We start from the raw sequence: 15049 nt of genomic DNA, 5'->3' as shown, positions 1-15049 counted from the left end.
CAGTTTTAACAAATATCGGTTATAGTGATGGAATTTTCATGGCATTTAAATATTGTCATAAGTGGGTTTGACTGTACCCACTATGTGTAAAGGAAAAGTGCATGGCCAACACGAAATTGTCTCATCTCTTATTGGAATAAAGCATAGACCAAAGGGGAAACTCTACTAAAACACCGAGCATGCTAAAATTCTTTGTTAAGAAAAAAGAAAACGGTAATTTCTGATGGCTTCAACATGGGCATCTGTGTGATGTGGCGAAGCATTCAGTGTATTGCAGTGAAGTTAGTGAGAATTTGTGCACAGGATGAGGCATGCTAATGTTCAACGCAGGAACAGGTGCCTAAGTACTGCACTCTAAAAAATGCAATCATTGACAGACCAACTCGCAACGAGGAGAGAGTGGCGGCGTAAGTGGACCGAAAGCTCCAATTGAAGCAAGGCAAGGCATGGTTCTCAGAGGCCGCGTACACATTTCACTGTAGTTGCGAGACTGGACTAGATGGCATGAGTGCAGTGAAGACGCGCGGAGGAAGGCACAACAGCTGCAGCCATCAACACACAGTTGTGCTGCTGGCAGGCCAGTCACAGTTACAGCTAACTAGAAGGCAAGATCCTCCGCCACTTGGTGATTCGCAGGCGGAGCCGGCTTGTACTGCAAATGCCTCCAAGCATGCTCCATGAGGCCGTCAGCTGCCTTAGCTAACTCCGCGAGATTGGCAGACTGTTTGCATTCTACAATAGAACACCGCTGATACGTTTTTCACGGAACCGTAAAAAAAGAAGAAATATGTATGAGCCAGGAAATGCAAGAGCCAGGAAATAGGAAAAATGAGGAGTGAGAGTTGTGGTGAACTGCCCACTTTATTTTTAACTCTCACGTTTCAAAAAAGTTGCAGTTTTGCGTGAAAGGCAAACCATCGATTGCGATAGCAAATTAGTAGACAACTATACAAAGTAAGGATAGTAGGTTTATTCAGCCATCTAAACTTGTTCACATTTGCTTATTAAGTAAATTAACAAGCATATTGGCAGTGCACTATGGCAAACTCGATGGCGGGAGACACTCGCTCTCAAAACACCGGCGTGAGCAAGCGTGACAGCAGCAGCGAGCGAAGTGACCTTTGTGCTGTCTATCGCTTCAATGCAAACTGACCGGCGAGAACACAGCACGCATAAAGGCATGAGCCTTCAGCGCACCCAGACTCTGCCTCCAATGCAAATAGCTTCCAAAGTACAGCAAGCACGACTGTGCTCATCCCTGCATGACACAGTTGCTGCTAGTGTACAACGCCACCCCTCCTCCCGTCCTCGGAGCCTCGCACTCGACGGAAGACAGCGTGCTTCCTGCCCGCTTTCTTCCCTTGCATGCATAATATTGAGCTGCGATCGTTGGCTTCCCTCATGTGCTTTCGCTTGCACATATAGCATAATGCGTGCGGTGATGGTGTTATAACCCTTGGACCTTATATGAAACATACTTTGGCGTATACTATGTGTGCGCCAAAAACGCCATTCTTTCTTGATTTCCGTAAATCTTTCACCTCCTTTGCTGATAAAATAATTTTTTTAGAGCACTTCTACATGCTTTACAGTGATGATATTTCGGAATCAGGCAGAAAAAGGGTTACGGAAACTGAAAATGTGATTTTCAAAAAGTCAGTTATGTTTTTCCATGTTTCACGATGCGAAAGTCATGTTTCCCCGTAAAGGGGTACGCGGCAATTGAAGTGGCCGAATTGTCCAAATTTTCGATATTCTGATTTATTTATTTTTTGCGATCCACGGACCTTTATTTACCTCGTATTTAAGTATTATAACTGTACTGAAGGCACTGGGCAGTGGGCATGGTGCTGGTGCAAGAGAAGAAGACGACGAGAAGTGCTGGCTTCCCCGTTTCGATATAGCGCTGACCTGTTTAAGCCTACGGCTACAACATAGAACTAGTGCTGCTAGGCGAACACCCCTGTTGTATTTGGTGAAGCTGCTGGGTTTCTCTTCGACATCCTGGAACTCTGCAGTTGGACGCAACCACCAGCTACTGCAATGGATGAACCGGCACCGTCCCAGGCTGCTGCTCCCGTGCCCTGGCCATCGTCTGCTCTGGCGTCATCCGGCAGCGCGATCCGGCTATATTTAGCGACACAGACGACCATGACGTGGAAGACCAGCTCGCAGTTCATCTGTCAAGAAGTCGCACGCCAACTCTCTCTAGTGAACAGCACACCGAAGCCGTCAACATCATTCAGACGCAAGTTGCCACTGCGCTGCCATCTGCCCCTCCTCCGCAGCCTGCAGCTGGACCGCTAACTTAGGCTGACGTTGTCACCCGGCCTTATGCTCCTCAGGCTCCTGATGCCTACCCGGGCCACTGGCACCTTCCATGTGCCGCCGCCACCTTCACGCCCAATTGTCGTCCGTTACTCGGCCGCTGGAGCTCCTGTCGTCAACCCATGGCATACACCTGACAACTGGCCAATATGCTATTTCTGCCATTTTCCGGGCCACGTAGCATAATTCTGCCGCCATCACAGCCGCCGTTTACCCGACAGTGGGGGCACCTCAAGCTACAGGCCTGCTCGACTTCCGCGTCACAACCCATCTAACCTTCCTCCGGACTCGTCTTACAGTCGCCTCCCCTTCGATTCACGCTGATCACCTTCCCCACGTCGCCGATCCATTTCCCCGATGGTACGCCGACCCAGCCCACCCCGAGCGAAAACTAACAGCCACAGTTCCAGAGACAAGAACTGCGTTTACGTCGAACATTTCAAGGCCTCATTCTGCACCGGCGAACAAAATTGAACTGTCCATAGACGGCGTCACCATACATGCACTTATCGACACCGGAGCCGCCGTTTCTATTATTAGTGAGAAACTCTGCCACAATTTGAACAAAGTCACGATTCCCCTTACCTCTCTTTCTCTGCGTATGGAAACCTTGCATCGCATTCAGCCTTCAGTGTCGTGCACAGCCCGGGTCGTCATTCAAAGCGTTATGTATGTTATCGAATTTGTCGTCCTATCCCGTTCCTCACACGATGTTATTCTTGGATGGAATTTCCTATCTGTCAATCAAGCTCTTATCGACTGCGCTCGCCAAACTTGCGTTATCAGTGCCGTGCTTTGACCCTGATGACCATTCTTCTCCTAAAGTTGTTGTCGCCTCTGACATCGATATCGCATCTTTTTCTGCCGCTCTGGTTCCTGTGTCATGTAACTCTGCTGTGAACTCATCTGTTCTCTTTACACCATCGGCCACTTGTGCACGCCGCCGGAACTTCCTGCTTCCGTTTGCTGTCGTCACTTCTTGTGAAGGTTCTGCTGCCCTTTACGTGTGCCATCCGTCCGTCTGCCCATCATCCCTCCTCCGCGGCGAGTGCCTGGGTACCTCTGAAGCTTTTGATTGCGTTCTCCCGGCCACCATGTTTGGTGATACGGCATCACTTCCGATTTGTGCCGTTACTCCTCCCACCGCGACCGCTGCCCCTGTAGATGTCTTCGCTCGTGCCGTCGACGCAGAACTCACGCCTACGTAGCACACAGAAATCATCAAGCTCCTCCAACGTTTTTGTTCCTCATTTGACATTGACCAACTGTCCTTGGGCTGAGCGTCCGTAGTCGTTCACCATGTCAACACCGGTCAACAAACAACATTGCGCCGGCGTCCGTATCGTGTGTCGGCTGCTGAACACCATATCATCAACCAGCACGTTCACAACATGCTGGAGCGTGGCATCATCCAGCCCTATAACAGCCCCTGGGCATCTCCGGTTGTCCTCCTTAAAAAAAAGATGGCTCCATTCGGTCCTGCGTCGACTATTGCTGCCTTAACTGAATAACGCGTAAAGATGTCTATCCTCTGCCGCGCATCGACAATGCCTTGGACTGTCTGCAAGGAGTGGAATTCTTTTCCTCGCTGGATCTGCACTCCGGGTACTGGAAAGTGCCAATGGCAGAGGCCGATCACCAAAAGACAGCCTTCGTAACACCTGATGGGCTATATGAATTTACCATCATGCCGTTCGGCCTCTGCAACACGCCTGCCACTTTCAAGCGAATGATGGACACACTCTTCGAGGGCTGAAGTGGAAAACGTGCCTCTGTTATTTAGATGGCATTGCGGTTTTTTTTCCACCGACTTTGCATCGCACCTCAGCCGCCTCGAGCAAGTACTTATGCACCTCTCCACTGCAGGACTGCAACTAAATTTGAAGAAATGCCACTTCGGCACTCGCATGCTTGCTATTCTTGTCCATGTAATTTCAAAAGATGGTATCCTCTCGGACCCCACAAAACTTAACGCCGTACCCAAGTTCCCTAAACCAACCACCATGAAAGAGCTTCGCAGCTTCATTGGCCTGTGCTCATATTTCCGATGCTTCGTCCGTAACTTTGCCTCTATCATTGCCCTCTTGACGCAGCTTCTCACTGGCAGTTCTGACCTATCAGCCTGGTCCCCGGCGTGCGATGACGCGTTCCAATAACTGCGACGCGTTTTCACCTCGCCTCCAGTACTGCGACACTTCGATCCCTCTGCTCCAACTGAGATACATACGGATACTAGTGGTGTCGGGCTTGGTGCTGTTCTTGCACAACGCAAGGATGGCTTCAAAGAGCACATCGTCGTGCATGCCAGCCGCTCCCTTACCAAAGCCGAGGCGAACTACTCAGCTACTGAGAAGGAATGTCTGGCCATCATTTGGGCTATCGGAAAATTTCGTCCTTATGTGTACGGGCGTCCATTTGACATCGTGACCGACCATCATGCCCTATGCTGGTTATCTTCACTAAAAGATCCAACTGGTCGGCTTTCCAATTAGGCATTGCGCCTACAAGAGTACGACATCCACATTGTTTATCACTCAGGCCGAAAGCATTCAGACACAGATGCTCTATCCCGGTCACCCCTGCCCTCTGGTCCTGTCTACTCGTCTATTTCAACCTGCGGTGCCTTCGCCCTCAATATTTCCGACATGCCATCAGAGCAGCGCAAAGACCCATGAATCTTTTTGCTTATTGACTTTCTCTCTAGCCAGTCGCTAGCGCCGATCTCTTGGACGCTCCGTCGTCAAGCCGCGCACTTCATCATTCGGGATAACCTGCTGTGCTACCGCAACTACAATTCGAGTGGCCGCGAGTGGTTGCTTGTTATACCCGACACCCCCGCTTCGACATCTGTGCCACGTTCCATGACAACCTACAGTGCGGCCACGCTGGTGTATTAAAGACATAATCTCGCCTCCACCTTCGGTACTAGTGGTGCGGTATGTACCGTTTCGTTCGCCAGTACCTTCTGGTCATGCCACATATGCCAACGACGTAAGACGCCACCTCAACATGCCACCGGCCCTTTGCAACCTTTACCATGCCCCGCGCGTGCGTTCCACCGCGTCGGCATTGACCTATGCGGTCCGCTTTGTGGCTATGCGTGACTCTCACGCCTCCCCTGAGATCTAGTTTTTCTGCATAGCTCGTCTCCTGCAAAGTGGCTTCGCCCGCCGCGTGGCCTGGCGCCCGCGGCGGTCGGAGTGGTTGAAGCGCAGTGCGAGAGATGGCGCAAGTGTTGCGCTGCTAACGCCACCGACAGGCGAGGTTACTTGGGCGCCGAAAGGAAGGCGCTTGCTCTCTTGGGGGTTCGGGAAGCAAGCGGGACGGATGTGCCGTACCGCTTGCCGTGCCGTACCGTATTTTCCTCTCCGACATCCTTTCAGCATTGCTAAAGGAGTGTCGCATCATTCACTGCACTACCGCAGCATATTATCCTCAGACTAATGGGATGACAGAACGTTTCAACCGCACCCTTGGCGACATGTTGGCCATGCATACTTCATCTGACCACTCGAATTGGGATTGCGTTCTACCTTTCACCTACACCTGCAATACCACTATGCAAAGCACCACTGGGTTCTCCCCTTTCTTTGTCCTTTATGGACACGAACCTTCATGCACTGTGGACACAATTCTACCATACCGGCCAGATTCTTTGGAGTGTATCCCAGTAATTAACATGCCTCTCTACTTACATGAGTCGGACTGTGTTTCTTGTAAATGTGCGCCTATTCCATACGTGGATTGTGTGAAATATCTTGGAATCTTTCGATAGCAACTTGTCATGGCAACATCACTTATCACTTATTTGTTCTAAACTGAGGTCAGTAGCTTGGCTGTTGTTTAATATCAAAAGTTTTGCACCCTTGTCCATAAAAAAGATTATTATACATGCACTGGGTTACAGTGGGTTGAGATACGGCATTAAAGTCTTCGGCTTCTGTTCAGATCATTGGAGATGCAGGGTAGACAGGATTATAAAAAAATGTTCTTAAAAATGTTGCCTACAATTCCCCAATAGTAACAGCTGCAAATATCTTCTGTAAACTTGGTATACTGAATTTTCATTCATTGCTTATAGAAATAGTTGTCATCAAACATTTTTGGAATCTTGCCTTCAAACGTAAAAGTGCCACCACAGGAGAACTTAGAAAGCACGTCCGTTATGTAGTTCCCCATTCAGCCACAAGGTATGGTGAGGCCAGATGCTGTGCATATGTGCCGGACATCTTTAACAAATTACCAGGTGAAATTTTAAACGTGACATCGAAAAGCATGCTGATAGAATTATTAAAGCAGCTATGGTGAAATTAACCGCCAGAACCTTTTTGCATCATAATATTTTCTTCTTCATCATCATCATCATCAGCCTAGTTACGCCCACTGCAGGGCAAAGGCCTCTCCCATACTTCTCCAACTACCCCGGTCATGTACTAATTGTGGCCATGTTGTCCCTGCAAACGTCTTAATGTCATCCGCCCACCTAACTTTCTGCCGCCCCCTGCTACGCTTCCCTTCCCTTGGAATCCAGTCCGTAACCCTTAGTGACCATCGGTTATCTTCCCTCCTCATTACATGTCCGGCCCATGCCCATTTCTTTTTCTTGATTTCAACTAAGACGTCATTTACCCGCGTTTGTTGCCTCACCCAATCTGCTCTTTTCTTATCCCTTAACGTTACACCCATCATTCTTCTTTCCATAGCTCGTTGCGTCGTCCTCAATTTCAGCAGAACCCTTTTCGTAAGCCTCCAGGTTTCTGCCCCATATGTGAGTACTGGTAACACACAGCTGTTATACACTTTCCTTTTGAGGGATAGTGGCAACCTGCTGTTCATGATTTGAGAATGCCTGCCAAACGCACCCCAGCCCATTCTTATTCTTCTGGTTATTTCAGTCTCATGATCCGGATCCGTGGTCACTACCTGCCCTAAGTAGATGTATTCCCTTACCACTTCCAGTGCTTCGCTACCTATCGTAAACTGCTGTTCTCTTCCGAGACTGTTAAACAATACTTTAGTTTTCTGCAGATTAATTTTCAGACCCACCCTTCTGCTTTGCCTCTCCAGGTCAGTGAGCATGCATTGCAATTGGTCTCCTGAGTTACTAAGCAAGGCAATATCATCAGCGAATCGCAAGTTGCTAAGGTATTCTCCATCAACTTTTATCTCCAATTCTTCCCACTCCAGGCCTCTGAATACCTCCTGTAAACATGCTGTGAATAGCATTGGAGATATCGTATCTCCCTGTCTGAGGCCTTTCTTTATAAAAATTTTGTTGCTTTCTTTGTGGAGGACTACGGTGGCTGTGGAGCCGCTATAGATATCTTCCAGTATTTTTACATATGGCTCATCTACACTCCGATTCCGTAATGCCTCCTTGACTGCTGAGGTTTCGACTGAATCAAACGCTTTCTCGTAATCAATGAAAGCTATATATAAGGGTTGGTTGTATTCCGCACATTTCTCTATCTCTTGATTGATAGTGTGAATATGGCCTATTGTTGAGTAACCTTTACGGAATCCTGCCTGGTCCTTTGGTTGACAGAAGTCTAAGGTGTTCCTGATTCTATTTGCGATTACCTTAGTAAATACTTTGTAGGCAACGGACAGTAAGCTGATCGGTCTATAATTTTTCAAGTCTTTGGCGTCCCCTTTCTTATGGATTAGGATTATGTTAGCGTTCTTCCAAGATTCCGGTACGCTCGAGGTTATGAGGCATTGCGTATACAGGGTGGCCAGTTTCTCTAGAACAATCTGACCACCATCCTTCAACAAATCTGCTGTTACCTGATCCTCCCCAGCTGCCTTCCCCCTTTGCATAGCTCCTAAGGCTTTCTTTACTTCTTCTGGTGTTACCTGTGGGATTTCGAATTCTTCTAGGCTATTCTCTCTTCCACTATCGTCGTGGGTGCCACTGGTACTGTATAAATCTCTATAGAACTCCTCAGCCACTTGAACTATCTCATCCATATTAGTAACAATATTGCCGGCTTTGTCTCTTAATGCACACATCTGATTCTTGCCTATTCCTAGTTTCTTCTTCACTGTTTTTAGGCTTCCTCCGTTCCTGAGAGCCTGTTAAATTCTATCCATATTATAGTTCCTGATGTCCGCTGTCTTACGCTTGTTGATTAACTTAGAAAATTCTGCCAGTTCTATTCTAGCTGTAGGGTTAGAGGCTTTCATACATTGGCGTTTCTTGATCAGATCTTTCGTCTCCTGCGATAGCTTACTGGTTTCCTGTCTAACGGCGTTACCACCGACTTCTATTGCGCACTCCTTAATGATGCCCATGAGATTGTCGTTCATTGCTTCAACACTAAGGTCCTCTTCCTGAGTTAAAGCCGAATACCTGTTCTGTAGCTTGATCCGGAATTCCTCTAGTTTCCCTCTTATCGCTAACTCATTGATTGGCTTCTTGTGTACCAGTTTCTTCCGTTCCCTTCTCAAGTCTAGGCTAATTCGAGTTCTTACCATCCTATGGTCACTGCAGCATACCTTGCCGAGCACGTCTACATCTTGTATGATGCCAGGGTTCGCGCAGAGTATGAAGTCGATTTCATTTCTAGTCTCACCATTCGGGCTCCTCCACGTACACTTTTGACTAACCCACTTGCGGAAAAAGGTACTATTCATTATCCGCATATTATTCTGTTCTGCAAACTCTACTAATAATTTTCCTCTGCTATTCCTAGAGCCTATGCCATATTCCCCCACTGACTTGTCTCCAGCCTGCTTCTTGCCTACCCTGGCATTGAAGTCGCCCATCAGTATAGTGTACTTGTTTTGACTTTACCCATCGCCGATTCTACGTCTTCATAAAAGCTTTCGACTTCCTGGTCATCATGACTGCATGTAGGGGCATAGACTTGTACCACCTTCAATTTGTACCTCTTATTAGGTTTCACAGCAAGACCTGCCACCCTCTCGTTAATGCTACAGAATTCCTGTATGTTACCAGCTATTTCCTTATTAATCAGGAATCTGACTCCTAGTTCTCGTCTCTCCCCTAAGCTTCGGTAACACAGTACATGCCCGCTTTTTAGCACTGTATATGCTTCTTTTGTCCTCTTAACCTCACTGAGCCCTATTATATCCCATTTACTACCCTCTAATTCCTCCAATAACACTGCTAGACTCGCCTCACTAGATAGCGTTCTAACATTAAACATTGCCAAGTTCAGATTCCAATGGCGGCCTGTCCGGAGCCAGGTATTCTTAGCACCCTCTGCAGCGTCACAGATCTGACCGCCGCCGTGGTCAGTTGCTTTGCGGCTGCTGGGGACTGAGGGCCGGGGTTTGATTGTTGTATTCATATAGGAGGTTGTGGCCAAGTACTGCACCAGGGTGGCCAATCCTGCTCTGGTGAGAGAGTGCGTTACTGGTTCTGGTCACCGGGATCAGGCCGCACTCCAGGCCTGTTTGTGCAATTTTCTCAACACCCGTTTTTTTTTTAATTTTCCGGTGGAGAATTGCGCGGCACCGGGATTTGAATCACGGTCCTCTTGCACTGGAAACAGATACTCTACCGTCCCCGCAGGAGTTAAATTAAAAATTAAATTATGGGGTTTTACGTGACAAAACCACTTTCTGATTATGCACGCCGTAGTGGAGGACTCCGAAAATTTCGACCACCTGGGGTTCTTTAACGTGCACCTAATTCTAAGTACACGGGTGTTTTCGCATTTCGCCCCCATCGAAATGCGGCCGCCGTGGCCGGGGTCCGATCCTGCGACCTTGTGCTCAGCAGTCTAACACCATAACCACTGAGCAACCACGGCGGGTCCCGCAGGAGTTGTACGCCTCATTTAACCTACAGTGGTGCCCTATTTGATCAGTCAAGGTGGACCAATCTGAGCTCGGTTATACCGCATGGATGGCACTCGGCTAGAGAACCAGGTATTTATGACCTGCACATGTGTGGCCACACATAATTGAGGATATGTAATTTTTTTTAGGAGGGTTTCCGTACAGCGATAAAATGAAGGAAAAGACATTAAAAAGAAAGGGGAAAAAAAAGAAAAAAAGGGGGGGGAAAAGGAACATAACATGTGATTTGAACTCGTGACCCTTCAATGTTGCCCGGAAAGGTAGCTCAGTCGGTTGGTTCGTCAAGCCACCGGTTACTTTCAAGCGCCATAGCTCCTGCTCCGAGCCTCATACTTATGTGAAAAGGGACTGATGTTGTCCGCGACAGTCGATTTTTGCTGATTCTGAGTGGTTGGAAGGCATAATGTCTTGGAAAAATGGCCGCCAGAGGAGCAGCGTGAACTCGAGCGGCTTTAGAGACTAGGAAAACTGCCTTAAAATATTTAGACTTGAGGGGAAGCTTCGTTAACAAACTATAACACGGCAATCAGCACTTGAATTTAATTATAACCCTAATAATAATTGTAAATATTCATCTCATCTATAGGATCTAAAGCGCGCGCTGTTGCTTTGTCTCTGCGTGTAGTAGTTAAGAGAGCCAGTTTAAGGGCGGAGGAGAGGGAAGGAAAGGATAGTCTCTGAAGCAAACTTGCAGCGCCGTGGTTTTAAAGCACAACCGTGGTAGAGAAACGGAAGGCGATATAAGCGTGCGTGGCCATGATACGCACACGACAAACTGCCTTAAAATATTTAGACTTGAGGGAAAGCTTCGTTAACAAACTATAACACGGCAATCAACACTCGAATACGACGAGAGAAATTATTGAGACGTGGAAAATTCCCTTGAAATAAATCTGATCGAGAGACAAATGCTTGTATGTATTGAACCTCTTAAAAAATGAGGGGGGAAATATGCGCTCACCGAGAGGGCATCGTCAGCACAAGACCACCACCAGGCACCTTACAGAGATGTGGAGAGCTTCGTGGCCGAAACGAAGCTTCCCCTCTCCGCCTGCCAAGAGTGGAAAACGCGCTTTCCGATCGCTCAAGGTTGCGCGGGCATACTATAGCTCTAGCGTCTAGGAAAAGCTTAAACAGGTGTGAGGGCGGCACGCAAAACGTGGGAAGCTAGCCACCAGAATAGCTATCTCAAGTACTGCTGCTGGCGAGGGCGAAATACCTTCGTGTAATTATAATAACCCTAATAGGACTTCTTTCAAAGAAACTTCCTTTAAATAGAATAACCAAATGTTACCTTGTTCTTTTCCATTTTTTGTCACTCATTTTATTTCTTTATTCTACATGTCTCATCAATTCGTGTAGTTTTTTTAATATTTCTTTTATTGCCATGTGTATCATATCCATAGGCACGGTCCTGCAAGCCAACTGAGGCTTAGACCGGCCTGTTTGTGTTTCGCATTTTTGGTGGCAATAAATATTATTATTATTTCAGGTGCGGTGTGCCTAATTGCGCACACCAAGATAGTGCATCGAAATCAAAGCGCTGATGAAAATAATAATACTTAAAACATGTCGCATGCATCTTGAAACACTTCTGATTTGACCTGTGCTGCAAGTTTGAGCAGTATGGTTAAATCATTTTAGCGATATGTGTTGGAGGATAGGCAATTGGGTGCTCACTCTCAGTGTCAGCATGTCATTGTGTGGCGGGTCCACCTCATTCATTCTTTTTCACTGTGCTTCACAGTGTTTTCACTATCAGGCATACTTTTGAAATGGTAGTTTCCAAGTGTGCTAGACATGAAATAGTTAATGATCTCATATCTGATGCTCCTGTAGCAAGTTCTCGCATGGAGCCCACATTCTCTAAACATGACAAAACTCACTGAAGAGTTAAAATTCTTATTTAGTTTTGCAGCTGTACAGTTCTCGTTGTTCTGAACATGCAAGAACTTTTGTGAAACTAAATTTTCAATGTACAGAAACAATTTGCACCTGAAGGAGATAGACACAGATTTGTGTGTCTCTTACTATGCTGGTCACACTCTTCCTAGATAGACAGAATTGCAGCCGCTGCATTGAAACCTTTTGTTGTTTTATTTAGCTGAAAATTTGGATAACAGAGGCATCCTGCGGACACTTGTTGTTCCTCCCTTTGCCAGCATGCCTTTCGTGCTTTACTGCAGGTGACATCTTTACCAAGATCTCGGCCCTGTTCAGAAATGCCATCTGCTCTGAACTGGTCATACCGTCTATGCAGCAGGAATTGAAGGACAACAGCAGAGGGATAAAGGCCATAACCAAATGCTCACGGAGAATTTATCTTGCAGAAGACACCAGCCTTGCCGACTACTCTGTACTGTTCATTGGACCCGAGAACCGGACACTGACAAACATTGTTTTGACATTTAATAATTGTGCGTGCTACTCGTACAACCCAAGCACTCGGAAGACTCGTCAGGAGAGCCTGGCAGTCAACCAACAGCTCATGCGTCGTTACTACCTCATCGAGAAGGCGAAAGACGCCAACATTGTGGGAATTCTCGTGGGCACCCTGGGAGTTAAGAACTACCTCTCGGCAATAGGCCACCTGAAGAAGCTGATCCGGAATGCAGGAAAGAAGCCCTACACTCTCGTCACAGGCAAGCTGAATGTAGCCAAGCTCGCCAATTTTCAGGAGGTTGACGTGTATGTGCTAGTTGCTTGTCCCGAGAACACACTGCTCGACTCCAAAGAGTTCTTCCGGCCCATCGTGACTCCCCTTGAGCTGGAACTAGCCCTGAACCCTTCAAGGAAGTGGAGCCAAGTGTTTTCAGCATCCTTCAATGACATCCTGCCAGGCAAGTAGTTGTTCAGGTTTTTTGCTACTATGGTTGCACGGTCTTCTGCTTTAGGTTACTATCACAACACTAGGGCAGCGCCCGTGCAGCAGGCTACACTGGTGAGTCTAGGAGGCCAGTGCGCCTAACATGACTTGTGCAGTTGGATAGCACAGCAGAACTAGCCAAAAAGTGGCCAGCATAACGTCACTGTCACACGGGCAGCCTTGGTACTCATGGAACCATGCAGATGTGGGCGCCATAAAGCATTATGCTATATTTACTAAAGCGAAATCTAGCATAGCGTCCATGGGAACTGCAGCTATGGTGATTCAGCCACCATGGGAGTGATGGGTACAATGCGGGGATTTGCCTAAACTTTTTCCTGGCTTCAAACGGCTTTGTGATTTTGCAAACTTATCATTTTCAATAAGATATTGCACTATAAATACAACAATTTGCATGTTTATGCATCTGCACAAAGATTTGTGATTAGAAAGTGATTAGAAAACTATGATTTCTTAGAAATTTAGAAAGCTATAGATACCACGAGAATGTCTGAATCTATATGGGACAAACTTATCATTTTTATGGTAACTGAATGGTTACAAAAATTTAATTCTGGGGCTCTGCATGCCAAAACCATGATCTGATTGTGAGGTACACCGCAGTGGGAGACGGTGAACGAATTTTGACCACCTGGGGTTGTTTGGTTCTTATTAAACTTTTGCGCGCACAAAGACAGGACATTATTCGTTCGACATCCTGTCTTTGTGCGCGCAAAAGTTTGACAAGAACCATGTTCAACCAACTCGGCCAAAACGTAACGCTTTTCGGATTATTTAACAGGCGCCCAATGCACAAGCATTTTTTGCATTGAAATTCAGCCACCGCAGGCAGGAATCTAACCTGTTACTTTGAGCTCACCGGCATAATGCCACAGCCACTGAGTTACTGCAATGTGTTGAATGATTGCATGATTGCAGCACCAAAGTTTTTGGGAGTAATTGTCAGGAAAGCATGAATCCCAAATCCATTAGCAAACAAAACCCCGCAGGGGTGTCTGCGTCAGCAGGCGTTTGGTGTGTTGCGACACCACGTACCCGAGCACACGAGGGTTGGACCCTCTCGCGTGTAGCCGTGCGCGGCTTAGCCGCGTCTGGGGAAAAGGGGATCCTGGGGGTTGAGCCGATGCTGGGTGTTTGGACCTTTAAGGCCCCCCGGCGGAGGCAACACATCCCTTTGGCCTCTGCTTCACATAGACGGCGCCCTCGGACTGACCCACCCGGGGGAAATCGGTAGTTGCCTTTTCCTGTCTCTCTCTCCCTACAACCTTCGTCTTTTCCTTACTTTCCACCTTTCCTGTCTCCTTCTCATTTCTTTATTACTTCCGACCTTCCTGGCAGCAAGGGTTAACCTTGTGTGAGTAGCCAACCTTGGTTATATCATATTGGGTTATAGCGGCAACGTACAGTTGGCGTTTGCAGGCCCTGTTTTTCAGGCCCTGCAGCGTCCGCTTGTTGGACTCCATGGTGGGTGGCTAGCGTTGCTGCCGAAATTTCACATATATTTATGGATAGCTCCTTTCCTCCACTCCCTGATCGCCCTCAGAAAAGAGGGCGCACCGATGAAGTTTTTCAGTTTTTAGGACGCCAAGTCCACAACTTCCCACGTTTCCATGTAGTTCACTCGGAAAAACCCAGCAAATCAGTGCGCACTATTTCACCGTTCCTTGTATCAAAGACTTTGACTGATGTTTTTGGAGCTGGTTATAAGGCGACCAGGATGGCAAGCGGTGATCTCCTCCTTGAGCTCCGCAATAAGAAACAATACGAGAAACTGTATAAGCTTGTGTCATTTGGGGATAACCAACTAACAGTAACCCCGCACCGTACTTTGAACGCCACCCGGGGCGTTGTCTTGGACGATGATTTGCTGGAGCTCACTGAGGCTGAGCTCTTAGAGGGCTTCAGTGAACAGAATGCTATAAATGTCAAAAGAATTAAGATAAGGCGAGATGGAAAAAAAATCCAAACGAAACACTTGATAGTCACCTTCGGTTCGAGTGTCCT

General features: G+C 47.3%; 1 protein-coding gene across 2 annotated transcripts in view; it reads left to right on the top strand.

Moving 5' to 3' along the window:
* Dph2 (Diphthamide biosynthesis 2) overlaps window positions 1-15049 on the top strand; it is a 78326-nt gene that overhangs the window by 18844 nt on the left and 44433 nt on the right. For both annotated transcript variants that reach the window (XM_065452557.2, XM_070525355.1), the window contains exon 4: window positions 12345-12998. In XM_065452557.2, the coding sequence (XP_065308629.2) occupies window positions 12345-12998 (654 nt within the window). The remainder of the gene's footprint in view (window positions 1-12344; window positions 12999-15049) is intronic.

This window comes from Dermacentor albipictus, chromosome 9, assembly GCF_038994185.2.
Source record: "Dermacentor albipictus isolate Rhodes 1998 colony chromosome 9, USDA_Dalb.pri_finalv2, whole genome shotgun sequence".
Taxonomy (NCBI): Eukaryota; Metazoa; Arthropoda; class Arachnida; order Ixodida; family Ixodidae; genus Dermacentor; species Dermacentor albipictus.
This window is presented reverse-complemented; position numbering and strand designations above follow the sequence as displayed.